The sequence below is a fragment of the Aythya marila genome, assembly GCF_965140915.1.
Source record: "Aythya marila genome assembly, chromosome: 16".
In the NCBI taxonomy this organism is placed as follows: domain Eukaryota; kingdom Metazoa; phylum Chordata; class Aves; order Anseriformes; family Anatidae; genus Aythya; species Aythya marila.
The window spans coordinates 10,451,592-10,472,713 of record NC_139057.1 but is presented as its reverse complement, the minus strand read 5'-3'; the positions used below and the strand labels follow the sequence as shown (position 1 = coordinate 10,472,713).

General features: G+C 45.2%; 1 protein-coding gene across 2 annotated transcripts in view; it reads left to right on the top strand.

Annotated features, from left to right (window-relative positions):
* Positions 1-21,122, top strand: part of TOP1 (DNA topoisomerase I) — a 66,817-nt gene that overhangs the window by 10,109 nt on the left and 35,586 nt on the right. Inside the window, exons 3-4 of one of the 2 annotated variants that reach the window (XM_082773474.1) lie at positions 11,453-11,487; positions 20,675-20,777. Coding sequence is in view for 1 of the 2 variants with exons in the window: in XM_082773473.1 (XP_082629599.1) it covers positions 20,675-20,777 (103 nt within the window). In the remaining variant the exon portion in view is untranslated. The remainder of the gene's footprint in view (positions 1-11,452; positions 11,488-20,674; positions 20,778-21,122) is intronic. The other variant, XM_082773473.1, reaches the window with a different exon arrangement.

Genomic DNA, 21,122 nt, shown 5'->3' with positions numbered 1-21,122 from the left:
GCAGTTCTTGCTTTGGAGAGATGGCTCGAGGTGGCCTAAAAAGACCTTTTGGGGAAGAGAATGAGGAAAAAGTGGAAGCTCACAGAAACGTTTGCTTTCCTCTGCAATATGACAAATGCCTGTTGTGGGTTTCTCGGTATCAGAAATAAGAGTTCAGAAACCCACAGTGGTCTTGTAAGCGAAGCGCAGAGAGTTCTGGAGCTGGGATAGCACGGTGAGAGGCAGGCGGCTATTTCTGCTGTCTGCAGAGCAGTTTTATGGGGGGAAAAGTACAAACGGTGGCAGGGGACAGGCTGTAACGAGGTATTCGGGACACCTCCTAACCAGGCAGGAGGGCTGCCTTGCTTGATCTTCGCTGCGGTGGACGCGAGTCAGAGGTGAGCTTGGCCTGTGCCGGGGGAATTCGGCAGCTCCAGGAGCTGGTGGTGGCTCTGCCAGCTCAGGGCTTGGTGCTGTGCTGCCCTGCCTGTCCCTGCTGCTTGGGGATGCTCGAGGCTGTGCAAGGATGCAGGGTCGAGAACAGAGACTTCAGAAGGTGGCGGCAGGAAGCACCAGGAGGGATGTTCTGTTACGACCCCGTGCCTGGATTTAAGGTCCTTTGTGCCATGTACATTGTTATCCTGTCCTAAGGCCCTGCTGTTTAAATAGGCAGCCCGGTGGGAGAGGGGGAGGGCCATGCTCTTTGCAAAGGTGGAGAAGCGAGAACAGAGTGGGAGTGACTTCTCCCAGCACAGAAATAGACACAAAGCTGTCTGGCTACAACTCAGGTTCAATTCCAACTTGGACTTTTGGTTTTGATCTTTAATTCTCTCCAGTCTACGACTGAAATGGTTAGGAAAAAAGCAGTACGAAAAAAAAAAAAAAAACAACAAACCTTTCTGCAATTTCAGCTTATATTTTTAGATGCAGGATGCATCTCAGGAGCTAGAACCTGTTTTTTTTTTTGTTTTTTTTTCTGTACTAAATAATTTGACAAATATTAAAATGTTTTAAAATGTTGCAAGTCAGGTTTTGTAATTAGTGAAACTGCTGGATTTACAGCAGTGAGATCAGTGGTTTCCTGGTCCCTGTGCAGGGTTCTGGCACCGCGTACTCCTCAGGTTAGTCTCTTGCACCACACATGGCAGCACACACGAGTGTCTGCTAACTGTGCCTTGAGCAATAGGAAAAGCATCAGCAGAGCATATTGCGTCTTTTGGCAGTTTGTGAATCCTAGCAAGCATGTGAGTAAGATCAATTACCAAAGAGATAAAACAGCAGGGAAGGGCAGGTACCAGTTGGTACTTGCCTAAGAAGGTACACCTACGGGTTAGACGAGCACTCTCCATTTTAATCGAGCCGTTTGGGAAGCTGGAAGCAGGAACCCTTTGGAGAGATCCGTGTGAGCGTGATTCATTGCAACACAAGCAGCGCCTACAAAATGGAGGGATGGAGTAGCACTACTGACGTAGGCTGAGGTTTGTACGCTAGAGTTAATGACCACCAGATGGGGAATAAAAAGCTGCCTGCTCCTCTTCTGAGGACCGAGAATGTCACTGGAGCTATTAAAATGTGCTCTATCTGTTGTAACGCTTCCTCGTGCGCAGTAAACCCCTTTATGTGCGGATCAGAGTAAGCCTTCCTCGCTGCCGTTTCCCCTCAATGCTTAGATTTCAGCTTTGGTTTTGATGGAGGATGAGGTTCCTTCGGTTTGGTGCAAGTCAGAGGTACAGAGGGAAAAGGCGTGGGTGCTTTCGGGCAGCAGAAGAGCGAGGTGCAGGTTGTGTTGTAGCACGCTGCCACGAATTGCCAGATCTAGAGGCAGCAGCTTCGTGTGTCTAGAAGTACAATGCAAAAGACGAACTCATAACAAAAGCAACCTTGATGCTTTGGCAGCATTGCCCCGTCCCCGTGTCAGTGTCATCTTCATCCATCCTTTTAGCAGAGAGGCAGTGGCACGACTCAGGATATCTGCCAGCACTGCTGACTCCGAGTCTCGCAAGCATCGTGCTGGAGCTGTTTGGACACGGGTTGCAGCGCCTTGCTCCAGCAGGTGGAAACATCTCCAGCTCTCCCGGATATCTTTGCCTCATGAAGGTGGATGATGAGTTTTTTTTTTGAAGAGTCTTTTCTTTTTGTTTTCTTCCATCCTCTGGTGTTTTTCCTACTCCAAAACCAGGAAGCCTCTCGGAGGAGCTAGCCTCTTGTCTGAGTCATAATATTACAGCTGTGTATGTCACCTGCACTTTATTAGGGAAGCACAAGCAAGCTGTCCTTGAAATACCTGTTTTTATGAGTAGATGCAGTCTTCTAATTTAAAATGTGCTTCTCTCTGGAGTTTGATGGCTGTCGTAAACAATTAAGTTTTCCTTTTATCATCAAGTGGGCTTATTCAGCATCGCTTGTATTTAAGGCAAGCTTCTTTTTAGGTTTTTAGACTGCTTTAATTGTGTAGATGTGAGGAGAAAATGGGGCTTAGCACTTGATGCTCTGTGCTTGGATTCTTAAGTTGTTGGTGGGTGTCTGGTGCTGAGCGTCAGCACGCTGTGGCTGTACTTGCCCTGGTCCACAGCTTGTCTGGCAGTGGTTGGAGACAGAGCAGGTAGCAATAAGCTGGCTATGCTGGTAATTAAATCCTTAAATTGAATTTTATGCGGAAGTCAAGCTCTGGAATTGATGATCAGTTTCCTGTTTCGTAAGTGAAGGTGTAAAGCTGTTGCTCTCCAGCTTTTTCAAGCATTAACTTCATGTCTAGTGCTTGCCCCTTCCCTCCTGCCCTGTCCTGTTGGACGTTTGTCCAGTGCTGTGTGATCTTCAGTTCCTGGCGCTGCTGAGCATCGCTGCTGGAGCATGAACCCGTGTGCGTGCTGAGTTAAAAACCTTCTGGTTTACTGTGCTCATGAGCACGCCTCTTACTGTACGCATCGTGTGCAACTCTCCTCTCTGTTAGGAATCCGCTTTTTGGGTTGTTTTTTGAAGCTGCTGGTGCCGCATTTGCGAGCCAGATTGATCTGTTCTGCGTGCAGCTCAGCAAGCTGGTGCTGACAGCAGGGAGAGCTGCTTCGGAAGGTGGGTTGGGTCTGCTGGGAACAGATCGCTGTGCCTCGGGCTTGACTCACCAGTGTGCTCGGTTAGAAGGATCAACAACAATAACCCCTGGCCACGTTTCTGAAGGATCGGCAGGTTTACAGAGTTGTGGTGTGCTGAAGTCAGTGTGTTTTTAAACGGAGTCCTTTGTGGATTTATGGAGAATGGAGCTGCGGAGCATTGTTTTGTGAAATGCATCCCCTGTAGCTGTATTTCCCAAGACCAAGAAACAGTGTTCAAAACAGATGTGAGCCTCATTTATTAATGTCAAAATTAGTTTGTTTTTAATTTAAGTTCTGATGTTTTTCTCCCTTTCTGTAAATACTCCACCCATCTACCCCGGCACAGGAGCCTTGTCCTCAGATGCTAACCCAGGCTACGAAACCTTAAATCCCAGAGGGAACTTGTTAGCGTGTAGTTCAAGGAGCCCTCCTTGCATCACGCCAGTGTGTTTGTGTCTGGGAGGGCAATTGAGCTGGGGAGAGGAACACTTCCCAGTTTCATTTTCATAGAGGAGTCCTGGAGAAGAAGTCTGTGAACTTGCACATGGCAAATATTTACTTTCTGAATGGAATGGAGATATGCTATTAGATTTTTCTAAGCTGAGTTTTTATAGTGCCCCTTTGTGTACACTCCTGGTTTAATCTCAGCAGAGCTCTGGAATTAGTCTCTGGCAATTAGCTCAATAGGCAAATGCAGCCAAAGAAGTTCTCACTTCAATTGTTCTTCCCCAATACGGAAAAAAATAGTAATTTTGTTGGGGTCTGTGGACTACAAACAAGTTTAATGGCGTTTTTAATAGCTGTTTCAGAGACTGGAAAGGGAAGTGTTCTGCTAGTTTTCACTTTGGACAAGGGCTGGTATTCAACAGGGCTTGCTTGTGAGCATCCGTGAGTGTTTGAAGGCTTAAGGAAGGCAAATCAGTGGCGTGGCTCGTAGGTCTGATTTCCGTGCTCTGAAGTCAGTGTCATTTTGTCAGCAAGCGTCAGTGATGTTTGCTCGGTTCTTCATCCTGTAAGCTATACCCCAAATTTTAATCGCCTCTTTCCCTTCGTTCCTAAGTAACCAAACAGCAGATCGGTGGCGTTGTCAGCGCTTTGCTAAATCCTGCTCTGCCATTTCCCAAACCCTGTGAGCCAAATGGTTTTAAGTAGTGGAGAACTAGGTTCAGATCAAACTACTGATGGAGATTGATACTCTAAAGAAGACGTCAGCACAGAAAGAAGTTGTAAAGCATCTTTGTATGCCGAGTCAAATGAGGTTTCTTCCCTGTTGGTCACTGCAGTTTACTCTCGCCCTTGCTCAAACCAGATTAGCTCTTGCATCCAGATGTGCAGTAGCTCATAAAGCAACTTCTAAAGCACACCTTAATGGAACAAATGCTGACTTAACTGCACACTGAATTGTAGTGAGGTTAGATTTTTGAGAACATGGTGCTTGGCATTAGCAAACAGTTTCCTTGTGACACTTGTGCGTGGCTATTGCTTTCTGCATGAAAAAAAAAATGCAGGTTGTGTATCAGGGCAGCTGTCTTGCTGTAAACTGCTAGAGCTGAGATTCCAGTTTTCCTTACAGTGACCGTAGCAGCACAAAGTATCTCGTTTTGTATTTTAATCGCTAGGTAACTGGTACTTTCTGTAAAATCTTTTGTCGTGAGAACCAGTGTGGAATTGTTTTCCAGGTCACAGATGCTTTCTCGCGTAGAGGCTCCTGAACTATTTTGCCTCTTAGAGCTGCAAAGAAATGTCCTTAGGAAACCAGGTTAACCTAATAGTGTGTCTGGCCAATGTGGAGTGTTCGGTAACGTCACCGCTAGCAGTGAAACACTACTGTTAAAGCAGTTATTTTAATTTTCAATTTCATCACACCCTTATCTCCGGGGGTATCTTGATCTGTGAGTGTAGCATGTTAGTCTTGGGGAGGGAACATGAAGTTAAATATCTCACATCTCTTGCTGATCTTCAGTACAGGTTATTTGCATTCATTCTTACCTCATTAGAGCTGCTCATCATGCAGTTTGCTCACTTGCAGGCTTTACATAACGCTCCCACTATGCATTAATAAAGACTGGAGGCTCCTGTGTATCGGTATCAGCGCCTTTTCACCTCTGATAGTCTCAAGTAAAGCTGATCACAGGTCACAGCTATGATCACAGGAAAAACAGGGAGTTTGTTCTGGTCTGCGAGGGACTGGAGTACAGGAAGTAAGATAATTGCTAGCTGTAAAAGATCCAAGTTCAAAAATAAACTGGTGCATTTAAAAACTTGCAAACAGCGTTGCCTAAATGCACGGAGGCTCAAACAGGTTCGAGTGCTGCGGGTTCAGAAGCCCCTGGGGCAAGCAGCTTCCCGAGAGGAAGGGAACGGGGAACCTGGGCACGGATGGCACCCGGGGAGCTTCGGGAAGGGAAGGGAAGGAAAGGCAGGAGGAAAGGGGACAGCTGCTGCACTGAGTGTCTGCAGAGGAGCAAATGCTAAATCCCTGCAGGGGCTGTAGCTTTCAAGGTGGCACTGGTCCTTGATGTAAAATTCATCTTTTTTAACAGAGGTATTGTTTTAACTTTAACTGTATTTGTAATAAGCCTTTAAAAATTTGTCTCAATGTAAGTAAGACTGGCAGTCAAGAAGCCTTTAAAATATTTCTTTCCTAGCATTATAGCTGAGCCAGTCAGGAATTACTAGATTGTAAATATTCGTACCAGCTACCCTTGTTTCCTTTGCCTATTTCTGCCACCAAATGAGCAGGTGCAAAGAAATCTCTCAATTTTTCCATTGCAACACTCCTGCAAATAAGCTGTACCATTTTGTTTTCTCATTTCGGATTACATTAACGAGGAATAACAAACCCTTGAGTCCCTGTGGGTGCTTCTGTAGTGCTCGTAGTTCTTCGAGCATCTTTCTGAGCCTCTTACCAACCAACTTCTTAAAATACCTAAATGATGTCAGGCTTCGTGTTCAGGAAACTTGAAAAATAGTGTGATCGTGTTGCTGTAGCTGTAAAGCAGAACCTCTGAGATGATGGAAGTCATTAGTTAAGCACTTACATCTTGAAGTGCAGTGATAAACCAACCATTGAAGGCTCTGCACCTGCAGCATATTTCCTTCAGTTTGAACAGCTCATTTAGTGACTGTGATGGTGGAAACTGTTTGAAAGCTGAAAAAGGGAAGCTAACTTTCACACCTAGTTATTTCTGCGTTGGTAAAGACGGGTCTGCTGGTAAAATTGAGGAACAAGTTAGCCAGAGGCAATTGGTTCTGTTCAGTTTTCAAGGATTACACTTCTTCCCTTTTAATAGGGTTTAGGCATGAAACAAATGGGGTAAACGTTTTTCTCCCATTCATAAGTCATTCAAGGCATTTGTGAGTCGTGTGTGTGATGCAATCTGAAAACGTTGGCTGTGAGTTTAATAAAATTTTGATAACCATCCAGAGATGCAAGCCATTCGGAAGGGGGGGGGAAGGGAGTAGAACATGTAGAGCTGCTTTTAATAGAAGTTCGGAGTCTATTAAGCATGCTGATCTGCAGTGACAGCCTACACTGGCGTTCAGTTACCTGTGTCTGTGTGATTTAACAGCTGGCAGCTAGTGAGACATGACCTGTGTTTAACAAAACAGAATACCAACACGTAACAGGGATAAAATCAGTGACTTCAAGTTCCCTGTGTATTGGTTTAAATGGGAGGCTTCTGGCGGAGTGGGTGTGCTGCCTGTGGGAGCTCTACGTATCAGGCATGTAAGTATTGCCAGCACAGCCTTGTGCATTGTAAAACTCACAAGGAAGCTGCTGTCACCTGCATTGCTACAGAGGTGTCCCTGTGTCCCCGCTGCCTCCCTCTCAGTAGGCTCAGGAGCACTGCGGGAAGCGCGGAAATCTCAGCTGTCATTAAACCTTTCGTTTTTGACCTCTGCCTCCTGTGGATTTGGGCTGGCACCAGACTTCTTCTTGTGTGTTAGCAGTGGCGATGGCTCCTTAAGGCGGGGGAGCTGCATTCCCTGCCTTGTCTTGAGAGTGGGCCTTGTGGCAGCGCGGGGTGACGAGATGTTTGCAGACAGCTGCGGGATTGAGCCTGGCGTGGGTGCGCGATCGCATAACTCGCCCACAGAGCAGGCGGAGGTGAAGTGGTCTGAGTCCAGCCTGCGTGCCCCCTGCTGGGAAACGTGCTTGGAGGTGGGGGGCACCAGCAAACCCCCTGGCTGGGATCGGTGTGGGAGTTGCTTCTACAGACGGGAAATGAACATGATAAAAGACCAATCACTTCCATTATTTTGAAATGAACTTTTTATAACACTGGCCCATTAGCTCAGCTTTGTGGGCACGATATTAGGCAAGTAGTAGGACAAATATTTAATTCCGGAGCTTAAAGCAGCGGTACTGCTTGGCAGAGCCGACTTCAGCATCGCACCAGCCGCTTGCTGTCGTGCAGGCTCAGTGTGTACCGAAACACAGAGCACTACGGAGGCCTGGGGCTGTTCCAAGGGTGCTGCCACCTACAGCAGGCAGAAGACCAGCACTGGCCACAGCCACATCTCGTTGTGCATTGCTGGTTAATAAAAGCCTTTGAACAATGCTATTAGAGCCTCTCTGAGGATGCTGGGCGCTGCTTGCACTGCTCCTGCGTGTACACATGTGTGTGATGCTGCCTGCTGACAGGAGTCCTGTCACTGACTGCCGTAGGAGAAACATTTCAATGCCTCTGCTTGTTTTGAGCTGTGGGAATTTGGGTTTCGGGGAGCCCCTGTCCTAGGTCAGCCCCAGGAACATGCCAGCCCTGTCCTCATGCTGCTGGGATGAATGCTGGCTCGGTTCGAGCTGCTCTTGGGAAATCACTCAAGCGCTGAGGAAGTGTCAGGATTTCAGGGAATCTTTAAAGGAAAATAAAAACAAAACTCTTTTTAGTGAATCCAAAAATGCTAGTGATTTACACAGCCAGCAAGTGAAAATATTTTTCTAGTTGACACCATTTGCAGAGTAATTATTTCAGACAACACAACTGTTTTCCTGCTGGCTAAGGCAGTTTTTAAAATTGAAACTTTACTTCTTATGCCTCAAAATGATACAAATCTCCTTATTTTTTAATATAGCTGAAGTTTCCATTATCTCCTCTAAGAGCTGGGAGTTAGTTTTCTCCTTTCTTCCTCCTGATTCACCTGTCTTGGAGGTTTGGCTGCGTGCGGTAAGCAGCTGTTGGCTTTGCATTACAAATGGTGTTGTTTGCACCTTTCTGCTACTGGTACAGAGAGCAGTTGGAGGCGGGAGAACCTTCTGCTGGGGCACTGACTCAGCCTGTGGATGGAGCACAGTACGTGAAGTTCTCTGACTGCAGTGCGAATGTGCCGGGTTGCACCAAAAGGTTTGCTTTGCTCTTGACCCAGTCTGCTGAGGTAACTGGTAAAGCTGCTCCCTGGGTGCTTTCTTGTCAAAAATTCCCAGAAAGGGTGATTCAGCCCACCTACGTGTATCGGTGGTGCAGGCAGGAGCCCAGTCCCTGCACTCCTCACTGAAGAGCTAGGCTTGCTCCTTCTCCCACAGCTGAACATAACCTGGGCAAGATTCTCCAAGCCGTGACAGACCCGGAGAGGTTCAGCTCAGGAGGAGCTGAGCCTTTTTCTCAAGGAGCCGTGGATCAGCCGGTGCAGGCAGCAAGTGAGCCTGGGGAGCCTGGGCACAGGGGCCAAGCAGCAGGGAGCTCAGTGATGCAGCACAGCATTCACGTCCCTCCCGAGGGGGACTGCTGAAGTCCAGTGTGGTGTCTCCAGAGCTCTGCCGGACGAGAACTCCCGTTCAAGAAGCTGGAAGGGTCAGCTAGTGGGAAGATAAGGGTTAACAGAGCCATTTTGCTTTGAACCACGTTGAAGTAAGGGATAGGTTATCTTCTGCAGCCGCTGATGACTCCGAAGTCTAAACATGACGGCGTGTCGCAACTGCCCGGCCGCAGCGCGCTCCGGAGAAGCGAGGCAGAAGGCGAGCAGAGGCAGGAGCACCCCTGGGCCTGGCTCCCCAGCTGAGCGTGACCCTGGGCCGTTCCTTTGTCTCCATCTGCACGGTGCGGACACGGCTCCTTTGTCTCTTCCTGAGAGCTGACTGCGTGCGGCAGCGCTGCGTGGCAGCTCCTGTGCCAAGCTGTGGGTCCGTGCTGAAGGTTTGTTGCTTTCTGGCAATGGGATCAGTCTCCCTCGCATTATCCATTTGAACGCCCTTAAATTTTACTTTCTTTCATCATTTTGAGCTAGTTTATACTCCTGTATGCTAGACCGGCTCGTGTACAATCATCCAGCCCTTCTCAGTCCTTCCTGCTGTGCTGGTTACGTTAACTGCATTTTGCACAATGGGGAGGAAACGGATGTGAATTTGGAGAAGCGTGAGATTAGATGGTCTAGTAACAACCATTCGGTGTTAGGGGATCCAAAGGAAATCCCCAGGGAACCTACCTGCAGCTTCTATTTTATGCAACTTTTTTCCCCAAAGCTGATTCTTGTTTGTGTGTTCCCCGGCAACATGCGCTTTATGCACCCATCAGCCCTCCAGAGTCTGTCCTGTACACGTCTGTTAGCTAATTGGAATACACATTTGTAACGAGCCTAAGGCTTTTGGAACCAGAGAGGTAATGAAGCACAGGCTTGTAGCCATCCTTTGTTTGCTCCTATGTTTTGGATCTGATTGGGAAATGCAGACAGAGGCAGAGCTGACTTTGAAATGGGTCACTAGCTAGCTGCTACAGTTGTCTAGCTTTCCACTTTTCTATCTATTAGGACCCCTTCACTGACCCTGAAAAGTAATTCTGGGCTACTCTGAGGTGGGAGGAGGAAGAATTGATGCTTAGGGAAAGCAAGACAGTGGCTGAACATGACAAGGACTAGGAGTGAAGCAGGCATATACCAAATAAACTTGGACGTGCTTCCAGCGCATCCTGGAGTGTTCCCGAGTCCCCCAGTGCTCACTGGGTGGGTTTTTCCTTAGACCCTGCTCTGGCTTCCTGCTGTGCAGAGATGTGATGGGCAGTGCCTTCTGAAAATCAAAGCAAAAACATATCTTCAGTCTTGATGCTGCTTTAGAGATGTACGTACAGTGCGTAGCTGTGCTTTTGCATGTGGGTTAAGGCTTCTAAACCAACAGGACAAAATGCTGAACTATTTCTGCCCCAGTAAGGGAAGGGGTCTGTTACTGTGCACGCTACTCAAATTCTGAGTGGAGGAGGCTATGGGAAGTACTTCTACTCATAAAATAGTGTAAAATAGTGTAGCCATATAAGAATAAACTTTGCTAGGGACAAGAACAGGGTGATTCTTACCTTCTTTTCTTAAGAGACTTTCTTGACTTTCTTCTCTTCTGTGCTAGGAGCTTTTTAAGTTGTGTGCTGATGCTGGCAGTTTTGACTTGCTGATCTATTTTATTCTGCTTGGTTAATGGAAGCATATTAATGGAGTTCATTCTCTGACTCTTATTTATGCAATTACAGGAGAATGTTTTACATCCTGGGAATCCCTGGAAACACATGTTTCTGTTCACATTGACTTTTTTTCATTTTTGAATGCAAATAATGGGTTGAAACTTCATTGTTGCCTCTCAGTCGGGAGCCCTTTGGCATGTGTAAGAAGCAGCTATTAATTTAGCCTTTCTCTACTGATCAAACTTGTATTTTCATGCTTTATAAGGCTTCCCCACTCTTGTCCTTTGTGCAATGTGTTCTTGCAGTGATTTTGTGCTTTTCACTCAATGACTAAGATATGCTGCAGAACAGTTGTATGTGAACATGCCACCTTTTTCAGAAGAGGCCATGGAGAAGGCACTGACGGTTCGTTAGACTTGCTGCTGTCTGTGCTGTAGGTTTGCTGCAGAATACATTCCGTGTAGCAATGTAAGGTCATCGTCCCATTGTACCACAGTGTCTTGATTATTTAAGCATTAATTGCTGATAATCAGAGAATTTAGTATTTCCCTAGCAGGTGAAAACATTTGGTGCACAGAAACTGAGGGATTAATTCAGCTTGGGAAAAAAAAAAAATGGGGGGTTGCCTCAAAACAAGTGCATTGAAGAGTATCTGTCCTTCGTTTTCTGAATAAGCTCTCACAGCATGTCTTGCTTATCTACCCAGCTTCTGCAGGTTTGTTTAGATTGATGAAATGCCAGCAGTGGCATTTGCTTCAGGTTAACTTCATTCATGTCCCTGAGGCTTCAGTCACACGAAATAGGAAAGATCAGTCTGTGTTTGGTTTTTTTTTTTTCGTTTTTTTTTTTTTTTTCCTGGCCTCCTTAACCTATCCATGATAAGCTTTAAAGTTTTGGAAGGATACACGAGTGTGCAGCTCAGCTTGCAGACTTGGTGCTGTGCCACTGTGCTCTCTCCCTGTTAGCACTTCTGTCACATTGTTTACCTTTCTTCCTTAGATTGAAGTTGCCCTGGGGTTTCGGTGGAGCAGAAGGTGCGTTAATCTTGTTTTGCAAACTTTGTATTTTAAAAGCTGTGTAAGATCCTTGCTTGCATAATAAAGCTTCACTGGAGAGAAAGTGGGACTTCTCAATAAGTTCATAGAAATTATTCTAAAGGACAGAGGCTGGAGACATTTCTTCAGCAAATTATCTATTTATCGGATTACAAGATTAATGAAGAATGCAGCAACCAAGGGGTCTGTCTTGTTCTGAAGCCAAGTATCCCAGCAAAATCCTTTTAAGGAAAAAAAAACCACAATATCTGTCTGCCCCTCCGGTATATCTTGCCTCAAATAACTGAAAAGTATGGAGAGGGGCTGTGAGGTCATTGGCTTTACTCTTCCCATCAGAATTAGGCAGTTTTCAAGCTTTAGGAAGCAGAACTGCAGGATACCAAGTAGTGCGGTCGGTTCTGGCTCAGCCCAGATGTTTGCTTGTTGGACTCCTTTGTGAACAGGAGAGGAGGATGCAGCAGGTCTTTGTCTTGGAAGAACTACCTGGGAAAACAGGTCGACTCAAATCTACTCAGTGTTGATAAATGTCTTCATTTGAACCCTTGGAAAAGGGAGAATGCACTTTGCTGGAGTCGGTTTATTATTAAAGTTACTGTCTTAGGATAAACTGTTCGCTTATTCTGTTGTACTTTTCCAGACTCTGTTCTCAATGAAGCTTTCTTGTCTCTTTCCTCTATTTTTTCTCTCATGCGTTTGGAAAATAAATGATGAGTATATGAAGCTTCCAACCAAGAGCTGCTTTCCACTTGTGTTTAGTCAAAATTGATTTAGATGTTTGGCAGTAAAGCATAAAATTCGTGTCTTACTATAGTTTATCAAGGAAAACAAAGAGGTTTCTTTAAACATTGTTACAAAAGTGTCGGCCTCCCTGGACTGGTGCACCTGATCCAATGATACGCCTGAAGCAAAGTAAGTCTGTGACAGCACAGCAACTATACTTCATTTGAATTTGACTTCAGAAAGGGTTTTGAGTATTTAGAAATAGCTTTGATATCTATTTAGAGTCAGAATAGGCTGTCTGTAGTGTACAGCCACATCTGTGTAATAATAAAATGCAAAATACTATTGTGTAAATAGCACATAAAAATACACAACAGGCCAGAGAGAATCTGCAGCAGTGTTGATTGTGGAGATGCTTTTCAACACTGTAGGTAAAGGGTTGCAGGTGAAGTTGATTTTGAAAGGTGTAAATGTTCTTTTAATTATGGCACTCAAAAACGAGGAATTGGAAGCCCAGCAATCTTGTTTTGCTGTCGTAGTGGTTTCTCTCCTTTCTTGGCACAAACTGAACTCCCAGTCCTGCTTCTTTCACTGAATGTCACGCTTAGGAAGCATTGCTTGCCCAAACTGTATTTCAGTAGAACAGATGATGATGTTCTGGTGAATTACTCTGATCAAGGTAATGGCTATTGGGGTCTCAAATCCTGGTCTTGGTGTTTTAGTCACTTTCATTTCAGGACTCCAAATATTTTGCAGCCAGCTATTGGAGAAATAAAACAGCACAGCAAACAGACCTGCAATACCTTTCCAGGGTAAATGTTTTATGTGTATTCTGTAGTTGCGTAAATAGGGCCATTAGGCCAGTAAGTGACTTATCCAGTTTCACATGGGAAGTTTATTTTAGATTATGGTTTTCTGTTCCAGAGTATCATCCACAATACCATCATCTGTCTGTAAAACACCTTCTGGGTATGTTTTTTGCTGCTTTTGAGACTTCTAGCTGCATACAGATGTTGTCCCTGATACCTGGATGCAATTCTGTTTTCTGTGCAATAGGTTTTCTTCCCCTTTTTTTCAGCTACAGCAATGACAATCCATTTAAACAAAGTCCAGAAGCAGTGTAATCAATTACTGGAACACCGTGATCATACTGTGACTTCCTCCAACTGCAATACAAACGTTGTAGAAAAATATAAAGCTCTTCCACACTGGTCTCTGGCCTTGCAGAGAGGTATTGACAAATTAAAAGAGCTGGGTAATCACTAATTGCATGAAGCTTAACAAGACCAAGTGCCAGATTCAGCACCTGGGATGGGGTAACCCTGACTGTACGCATAGATGAGGACGAGAGGCTGGAGAGCAGTCCCGCAGAAAGGGATCTGGGGTTTCTGGTCAATGCCAAGCTGAATATGAACCAGCAGTGTGCCCCAGCAGCCCAAAAGAGCCAACCCTGTCCTGGGGTGCCTCAGGCACGACATGGCTAGCTGGGTGAGGGAAGGGATTCTCCTGCTCTGCTCTGCACCAGTGTGGCCTCACCTTAAGCACTGTGTGCAGTTTTGGTTGCCACAAAATACAAAGGACTTAAAACTATTAGAGAGCCTCCAAAGGAGAGCTACAAAGATGGTGAAGGGTCTGGAAGGCAAGTTGTATGAGGAGTGGCTGAGGTCCCTGGGTTTGTTCAGCCCAGAGTAGAGCAGGCTGAGGGGAGGCCTCATGGCGGCCTGCAGCTCCCTCACGAGGGGAGCGGAGGGGCAGGCGCTGAGCTCTGCTCTCTGGGGACAGAGATAGGACCCAAGGGGACGGCATGGAGCTGGAACAGGGGAGGGTCAAGCTGGGTGTTAGGGAAAGGTTCTGCACCCAGAGGGTGGTCGGGCACTGGGGCCAGCTGCCCAAGGCAGTGGTCAGCACACCAAGCCTGCCAGAGTTCAAGAAGCATTTGGATAACGCTCTCAGACACATCGTCTGAATTTTGGGTGGCCCTGTGAGGAGCCAGGAGCTGGACTTGATCCTGGTGGTTCCCCTCCAACTCAGGACAGTCAATGATTGATCAGGAGGGATTATTGTATGTGCCTTTTGAAATCGTAAATCAAAACATGTAAATTCAAGTGACTTGCCCAATGCCATAATGAATCTGACAGAGAGGATCCCCATCCCCTGCCTCAGACTGTCCAGCTTCCAGTGTATGGCTGCCCTTGTGAGCCGTATGAATTCAGATGGATTTCTGCATCTCCACACAGTAGCTCCTTTCTCAGATGAATGGTTTATAAATTGACCAGAGACTCACAAAGCAACCTTTACACACGTGGGATTGCAGGTGTTTGTTTAGGGAACCTGCCAACCACATCGCTATTCCTGTTAAAGATCTTTGATACTGCCTGAACGTTACAATCTTTCTACTTGCAAGTGTAATCTATATGTTGTCAAAGTTGCTCCAACACTAAACTGTTGTGATCTGATGCCTCAGGCAAAAGTACATGTTCTTTGCCAGGGATATGAAGAGTGTTTTAGACACCTTGAACTACGTTCACGCATTTGAGCATTCGCAGCCCTTCCAGGCATCATTTAACCAATTGAACCTTAATGAATCAAATGGTAGTCTTTTATACCCCATATATGGGAAATTAGAACTCAGAAGTAATGTGATTTAGCAAAATAAATGGTAACAAATGGTAAAATTTGACTTGTAAAACTTGAAGGTAAGAGGCCTTTCTCTGATCATCTACGCTTCAAGATGACTGCTCCTGAGAAGAGCCTGGGAGGAGGAGAAAAATCTGTGAAATCATTTCATTGAGGTCATATGGGGTCTTTTTGCTTTGCTTACTTTTATGTCAGAACAAGTGAGAAGGAAATTAGGCTAAACTGTAAAATGCTGTAGTTGTGTAGTAAATGGTCTAAGAGGTGTTTCAGCTGTAAAGAGACCACCAATTTCTCAGGTGAGGACGGCTCTTGAGAAGATTTCAGTTTGACCAGTTTTTGAAACTAATTCAGCGTTACTGAATTGTCTCTTTAAGCTGCATGATTTCGCAGTGGAACTGAAGGTTTTTTTTTGTTGTTGTTGTTGTTTGTTTTTTAAGACTTTCTTCCCCTTTCCAAAGAAGAGACTGAAAAGTTGCATACGTAGAATCCCCCTGCTGTAACACAATACATCCTCTATTGCAATTGCAAAGGATTTCTTGCTTGTGCTTCAAATTTGAGATGGATAAAAGTCCCGGTAACAGAAAGCACACCACACTCATATATACCAATGATTCTGAGAACTTCTTAAAAGCTCATATGTTTCTCTTGTAACCTGTAACTAGTATCAAGGCACTGCAGAAATTTCAGCCCATTTTCTAAAGCAGAAGTGTCATGGAAGTAACAAGTAGTTAAAATGTTTTTTTGACATGGTACTGACTTTCCCCCCTTTCTTCATACTATGTCTTCAGATTTGGAGACAGATTTCAGTTCCAAGAATCAAGTAAGCTTAAACTGCCATTTTGGACATCAGTGTAGGTGGTGCTTTGAACAGACAAAATATCAGCATACTTACTAGTTGAGGTATTTCTAGGCTGTCTAATGGAGAGAAACAAGTGGCGTATTGCTGGAACCAGAAGGAAAAATACAAAAATCCCTTATCCCCAAAACTTAGCAAAATATAACAGAACTATATACAGACTGTTAGCAGAAACCTGTCTGTAAGCAGGTTGATAAGGTATTCAAATTGTACTTGAAAAAGCTTACAAGAACATGAACACAAAGACGGCTAATACGGAAGGCTAATAGATTCAGCTAAAAAAGCTCCTGTTGATGAGGAGCTGGAGTTACCAGGTGTTAATTTGCCAGCTATCTCACTTAGTTTAAGAGAAATGAGAAGGGCCAGATTGTTGCTCTCATCCTTTTTTCAGCACTTGAAAAAGATGATCCTAAAGTGAACTGCCAACGATATTCTCCCAGATCATAATACTAGCTGCACTGATCTGTTGTACAAGAGCCTACGTCCCTCTATGCAATTTCAGGGTTTAATTAGAAATGTTGCCACAAAAACTGAAATATTAACGTAAGGAGTAGGCCTGCTTCCCTTCATACATAAGTAAACTTTACTGGGGGAGCGGGGAGAGAAAAAAGCTCAAAAAGATTTTAAAAGCAAACAATTTTTTCGTATGAATTAAAGGAGTGTAGTTCCCTGTACGTTGGTTTTGTGGTCGGCCCAGCCTGTTAAGGCCGGGGTCAGTCCCGTTGGGGAGGAGGCTCTGGCTCGCTGCCTCCCCAGGTGCCGGCTGCCCGCCGCAGGAGGGCTTTCTCTTCCTGCAGCTCTCTTCTCACCATGCTGTAGTTAAATAGATGCCTGGCCTTTTACAGCTCTGTTCCTGGATAAAGAGTAAAACTGCACTGTTCCAGTAATACGTGTATACAAGTATTGCAAATAGGGTTATGACTCAGCCTTTCCCCAGAGACTTAATGGCGGGGGGGGAGGAAGACGACAAAACAGGGCCACAGACCAAAAGTGCTTAGAATTTCCCATCCCTAAATCAGGCGTCCTTGTAATTAAACAGAGTTCAAAGATGAATCAACGTACAGAAATGCAGAGCTGCTCGTGATTGTTGGAGGTGCAGAGGGAAAGGCAGGAATAGCAGGGGGACTGCGGTAATCTTTTGGAGACATACCAGGCTCAGCACTAACAGACAGGCATCCAGTGCCAGAGACATCAAGCTCTCTAGAACAGAAGAGATGCCAAACGCTCTGTTTGGGTTAGTGGATACCAAAGGGAGAGCCTTAGGGGTGGTGGATCCCTGCCCAGTGAGCGTAACCCCTGTCCCTACTGTAACCTTGGGGCTGGAGAGACTCATTGACTTCTGAAATCCTTTAAATGTCACACGGGCGTTTGGGCATTTGAACTTTGCTCACAGTAGATAGCGGAGTCTGCTGGTGCTCCTGGAGAAGCGGTCGCATTTATCTCCTTGTTTAGCGTGAGAGGGAGCAGACATCAGGAAAGACATAAAAGGCAGGAAACAAATGTAAATGTGTGTGATAGTGCCTGACCTCACTGCTGCTCGTGTGAGGCTGGATCTAGTCAACTGCTGGTCGGCTGCAAGCTGGGGGAGAGTTACTGGAGGCTGAAGGATGCCTTTAGGAATTGATACACTAAGCACATCAAAGAAGATACAGACAGTAGTCATGAGCATTTCCATTGATTGCTTCTGTATTAATGAGGTTTGCTGTGAGGAGCTCCATTGTGTCCTAAAGTTTTGTTCTAAATTCAGTTTTCTGCTGCCTGTGTAATGCAGTGGAGAGGATGTCATACTGGATGTCATACTGGTTTCTGTGGAGTGGGGACACAAACTGGAATAGCTGAACTTGTTTTGTAAGCCATCAAATAACCATCAATTTGGTCTGCTAGATAAAGTCAGTCTGGAAAAAAATATATGACATGCCATTGTGTCCTTCTTAGCAATCCAGTCTCCTGAACTACATTCAGCTCCACCCTCAAAAAAAAAAAAAAAAAAAGAAAGAAAAAAAAAAGAAATCTGAGAGCTTTAATGCCTTCTGGTAATGTTCATGTGTCAGCTTGAGATTATTTAATAAAAGCTTTAGAAGTTCTCAGTCTTAACCTACCTTATGGCATGGTGTCAGAAAGCAACAGCAGCGAGTCTGAGCGCTAGTCAAATATTCCAGAGTAATTTAATTCTTAGGAGATGTGTCTGGGAGGTAGTATGCTTGCCTGCATGGAAGTACGGAATTTCACGTGTGGTCCGGTGTGTTGAGAGGCCCAGTACATATCCAGTGTTGCCTGCAGTCAGGTTAAAGCTCTCCCACCAGCTTTTCCCTTCTGCTTGCAAGACCACGCACACAACCTCCTGTTGCCCAGCCGCTGTGGCCTGCCTTTTAGCCAGAACACCTCTATAAAAAGGCCTTTCTGCTACAAGTCTTGAAGCAATGGGAAGCTAGGGAAGACAAATGCCACTGAGCAGAGCTAGTTTAGCTTTTTTTATTTTTCACTCCTGTACCAGGCATGCATTGCCTGAAAGGAATGAGTTACTGTCAGCAGAGCAGAGGTTGCGTTGTTGGACTCCAGTGACTCCATGGGTATGGCCCTAGAACTACTTCTCAAAAGCAAATACCAATTTCAGCTGGAAAGCACAAGTCAGTTGGAAGGGCATCTGGAGATGAAAGGAAAAGACTGTTCCGTTTTGTGGGGTTTTGCAAAAAATGCTCACGTGGCTCTAAAGAGAATAGCATTGAATAGTCGCACACGTTTTCCATCAGTTTGTTGTTGGAACAAAAATTGTGTGTTGGTTTGTGCTCCCTTAAAAAATGAGCATGTGGTAAAATGAGTGTGCATTCTATGTATAGCATCATGATGTTTTTTCTAGTGGTTTACCTACTCATCAGGTGTCAATGGATGGCTGTTTGCTTCAGCCGGTGCTTTAGGAACTGGGGAGTAAGCTCTGTGGAATAAAATGCAGGCAGTTTGCAAACAGCCTGAGCTTCCAGCTCCTGGCTAAATTGAAGAATCTGAAGTGTGAAATGTGCTGCGAAAACACTTTTGCCAGTGAAATGTGTGTTGTCCTGGTGGGAAGGAGAAGGGTACCAAGAAATTGCTTCTTGGCACTTCAGGGAGCGTAGGTGTCAGGTCCCGCACCGTTCGTTAGCAATTGCTGGGAAATGGGTTTTGTTGTTTGGGTACTTGCAAACTCTGAGCTGGTTATGCTCTAACGCCAAATGTTGCACAAATCCTGACGCATCCCTGGGTATCAAAGGACAGAAAATTCAGTCTTGCTCTTCAAACGTGTATGTGGTGTGTAGGGCAGCACTGCGAAGTGTTGCCAACTTTGGGAGGATCGAGGCAGAAGGCAAGGTGGAGGCTTCAACATCAACGCTCGTGTGTTGGTTTGTGCTGTTTTACTGCAGGCGTCTGACAGCAACACCTGAAGTTAGGGCAGCAGCAGGTTGCGAGCAGAAATGTGTGACGGGGGGGCTCCCCCCAAAAAACAGCTGAATGTTTTGGGTTTGTAATCACTGGTGTCAGGTAAGGAGAAAAGTGAACTTGTGGCAAAAGACGTGCAGGATGAGGCGGTTCCTGGCTCTGCAATGCATTTCCCTTGTGACTGTGGAAATCTCCAACTCCTTCTGTTGCAGTTCCCTATTCTCATATGGGGGCAGTCGCCTTTTCAGAGGCATGTTAACATCTTTACAATCAATTAATCATTACCACCTTACATCCAAGATCTGTGGTGGAAGTGCTGGCACTATTATCCGAAAGCAGTTGCCAAAGTCATCACAGCCTTTTAGGTATCCTGAAGAGCTATTTAATTTTAGTTGCTTGAGAAATGTGTATAAAATAAGAAAAGAAAAAAAAAAGAAGCTGAGGGGAGTGTTTTGGCATGGCTTACAGGAGTGACCTTGACTGTAGGTGGTTGCACCTTTTGTCCTGGGTTTGAGGTGCTAATTCAGCCTCAGCTCCTTCCTGATCTACTTAAAAAGAACATTTATGGGCCTAAAAATGCTTGTCAGTGCTTAGTTACAATTCCAACTCTGTTGCTCTTTTGCTTTGGCGGATCTTGTTTTCTTTGGTGCTCTGGGAGGACCTCATTGTTTATTGCATGGTGCAGTTGTCACTGAGGACGGAAAATGTTACTGGAAGTAGAAATGGATACCACTAAAATTACAGTGTTTGTGTATGCTCACTTGAGTGCCATCTCCTATTTCTGACTCGTCACTTAAATTGGACCAGCCCTGACCTGTGTAGGTGGGTTTCCACCAGCGCGTGCTCATTACAGCTCTCCCGTTGCACTGTCTGGGCTCTGTTGTGGAAGGGAGGTAAGTGTCTCCTAGCGTCTCCTGCAGGAGACGGCATGAGGAGAGAGTTCCCTGTCTGTTTTTCTTCCTCCATCTTTTGTTCTCCTCTTCCCTCATCATTTGATCTTTCCCTCGCTGCGTGCCTGTCATGCCATGTGGGCGTAAAAATAAGATGATTTTAAGGGGAGGGGGGGGGAGAGTTGGTACTCTTTGTCTAGACTAGATACTTGTGGAAATAGTTGCTACATTTTAGATCCAGCAAGCCTAACGTTTCAGCTTTATGCTCAGTTTCTGTACCCTTGTAATCTGTTTGACATGAAATACTGACAGGCACAGGAAGGTAGGTTTCCCATCTATGCAGAAAGATTCAACTTGCTGTAGCCATACTTAACTATTTCACAAAATGGGTCGTGTTTCTTCAGGATCTGTAAAGGTTTTAAAGATCATTGAACTAAGGACCGTATAAATGCAGCTGTTGCCAAGGTAAATTAACTTGTCCTGCAGGAACAATAAATCCTTTTAGGAGCTCTGAAAACTAAGATTTTTGTTACAAATTTTGCATCTCACAAAATACTGGAATGGGGTGGGGAAACATGCAGAGGTTCATGAGGGAGGCATGGAGTTTTCTCCCAACTTCATTGCTTAATTTTTTTTGCCTCTCTGCTTGCAGATTCTCACAAACACAAAGATAAACACAAAGACCGAGAACACCGGCACAAAGAGCACAAGAAGGACAAGGAAAAAGACCGGGAAAAGTCCAAGCACAGTAATAGGTGAGGAAAAAATTGACCAAACCCTCGTAGGTTAAACCTCTGTTGCTCATGCACTCTCAGAATTTACGAGTGTAGGTGATTAAAGTCTCAATTATATAATTGCATGCATTTCTATGTGGGTAGCTTAAGCTGTGCATCTTGCAAATGGGATCCAATATTTTTGTATATAAGATTAATGTAGCACAGTGTGACTGAAGGTGAAAACTAGTTTAACCTCATCTTCATGGAGACTGATGACTTCTGCTCGTAATCTTTTGTGTGTTTGCAATTGTTTGTCAGAAACGTGGAGCACTCATAAGTGTTGCTGTAAACCCTGCTGTTTTAGCATAGATGAACCTGATGTGA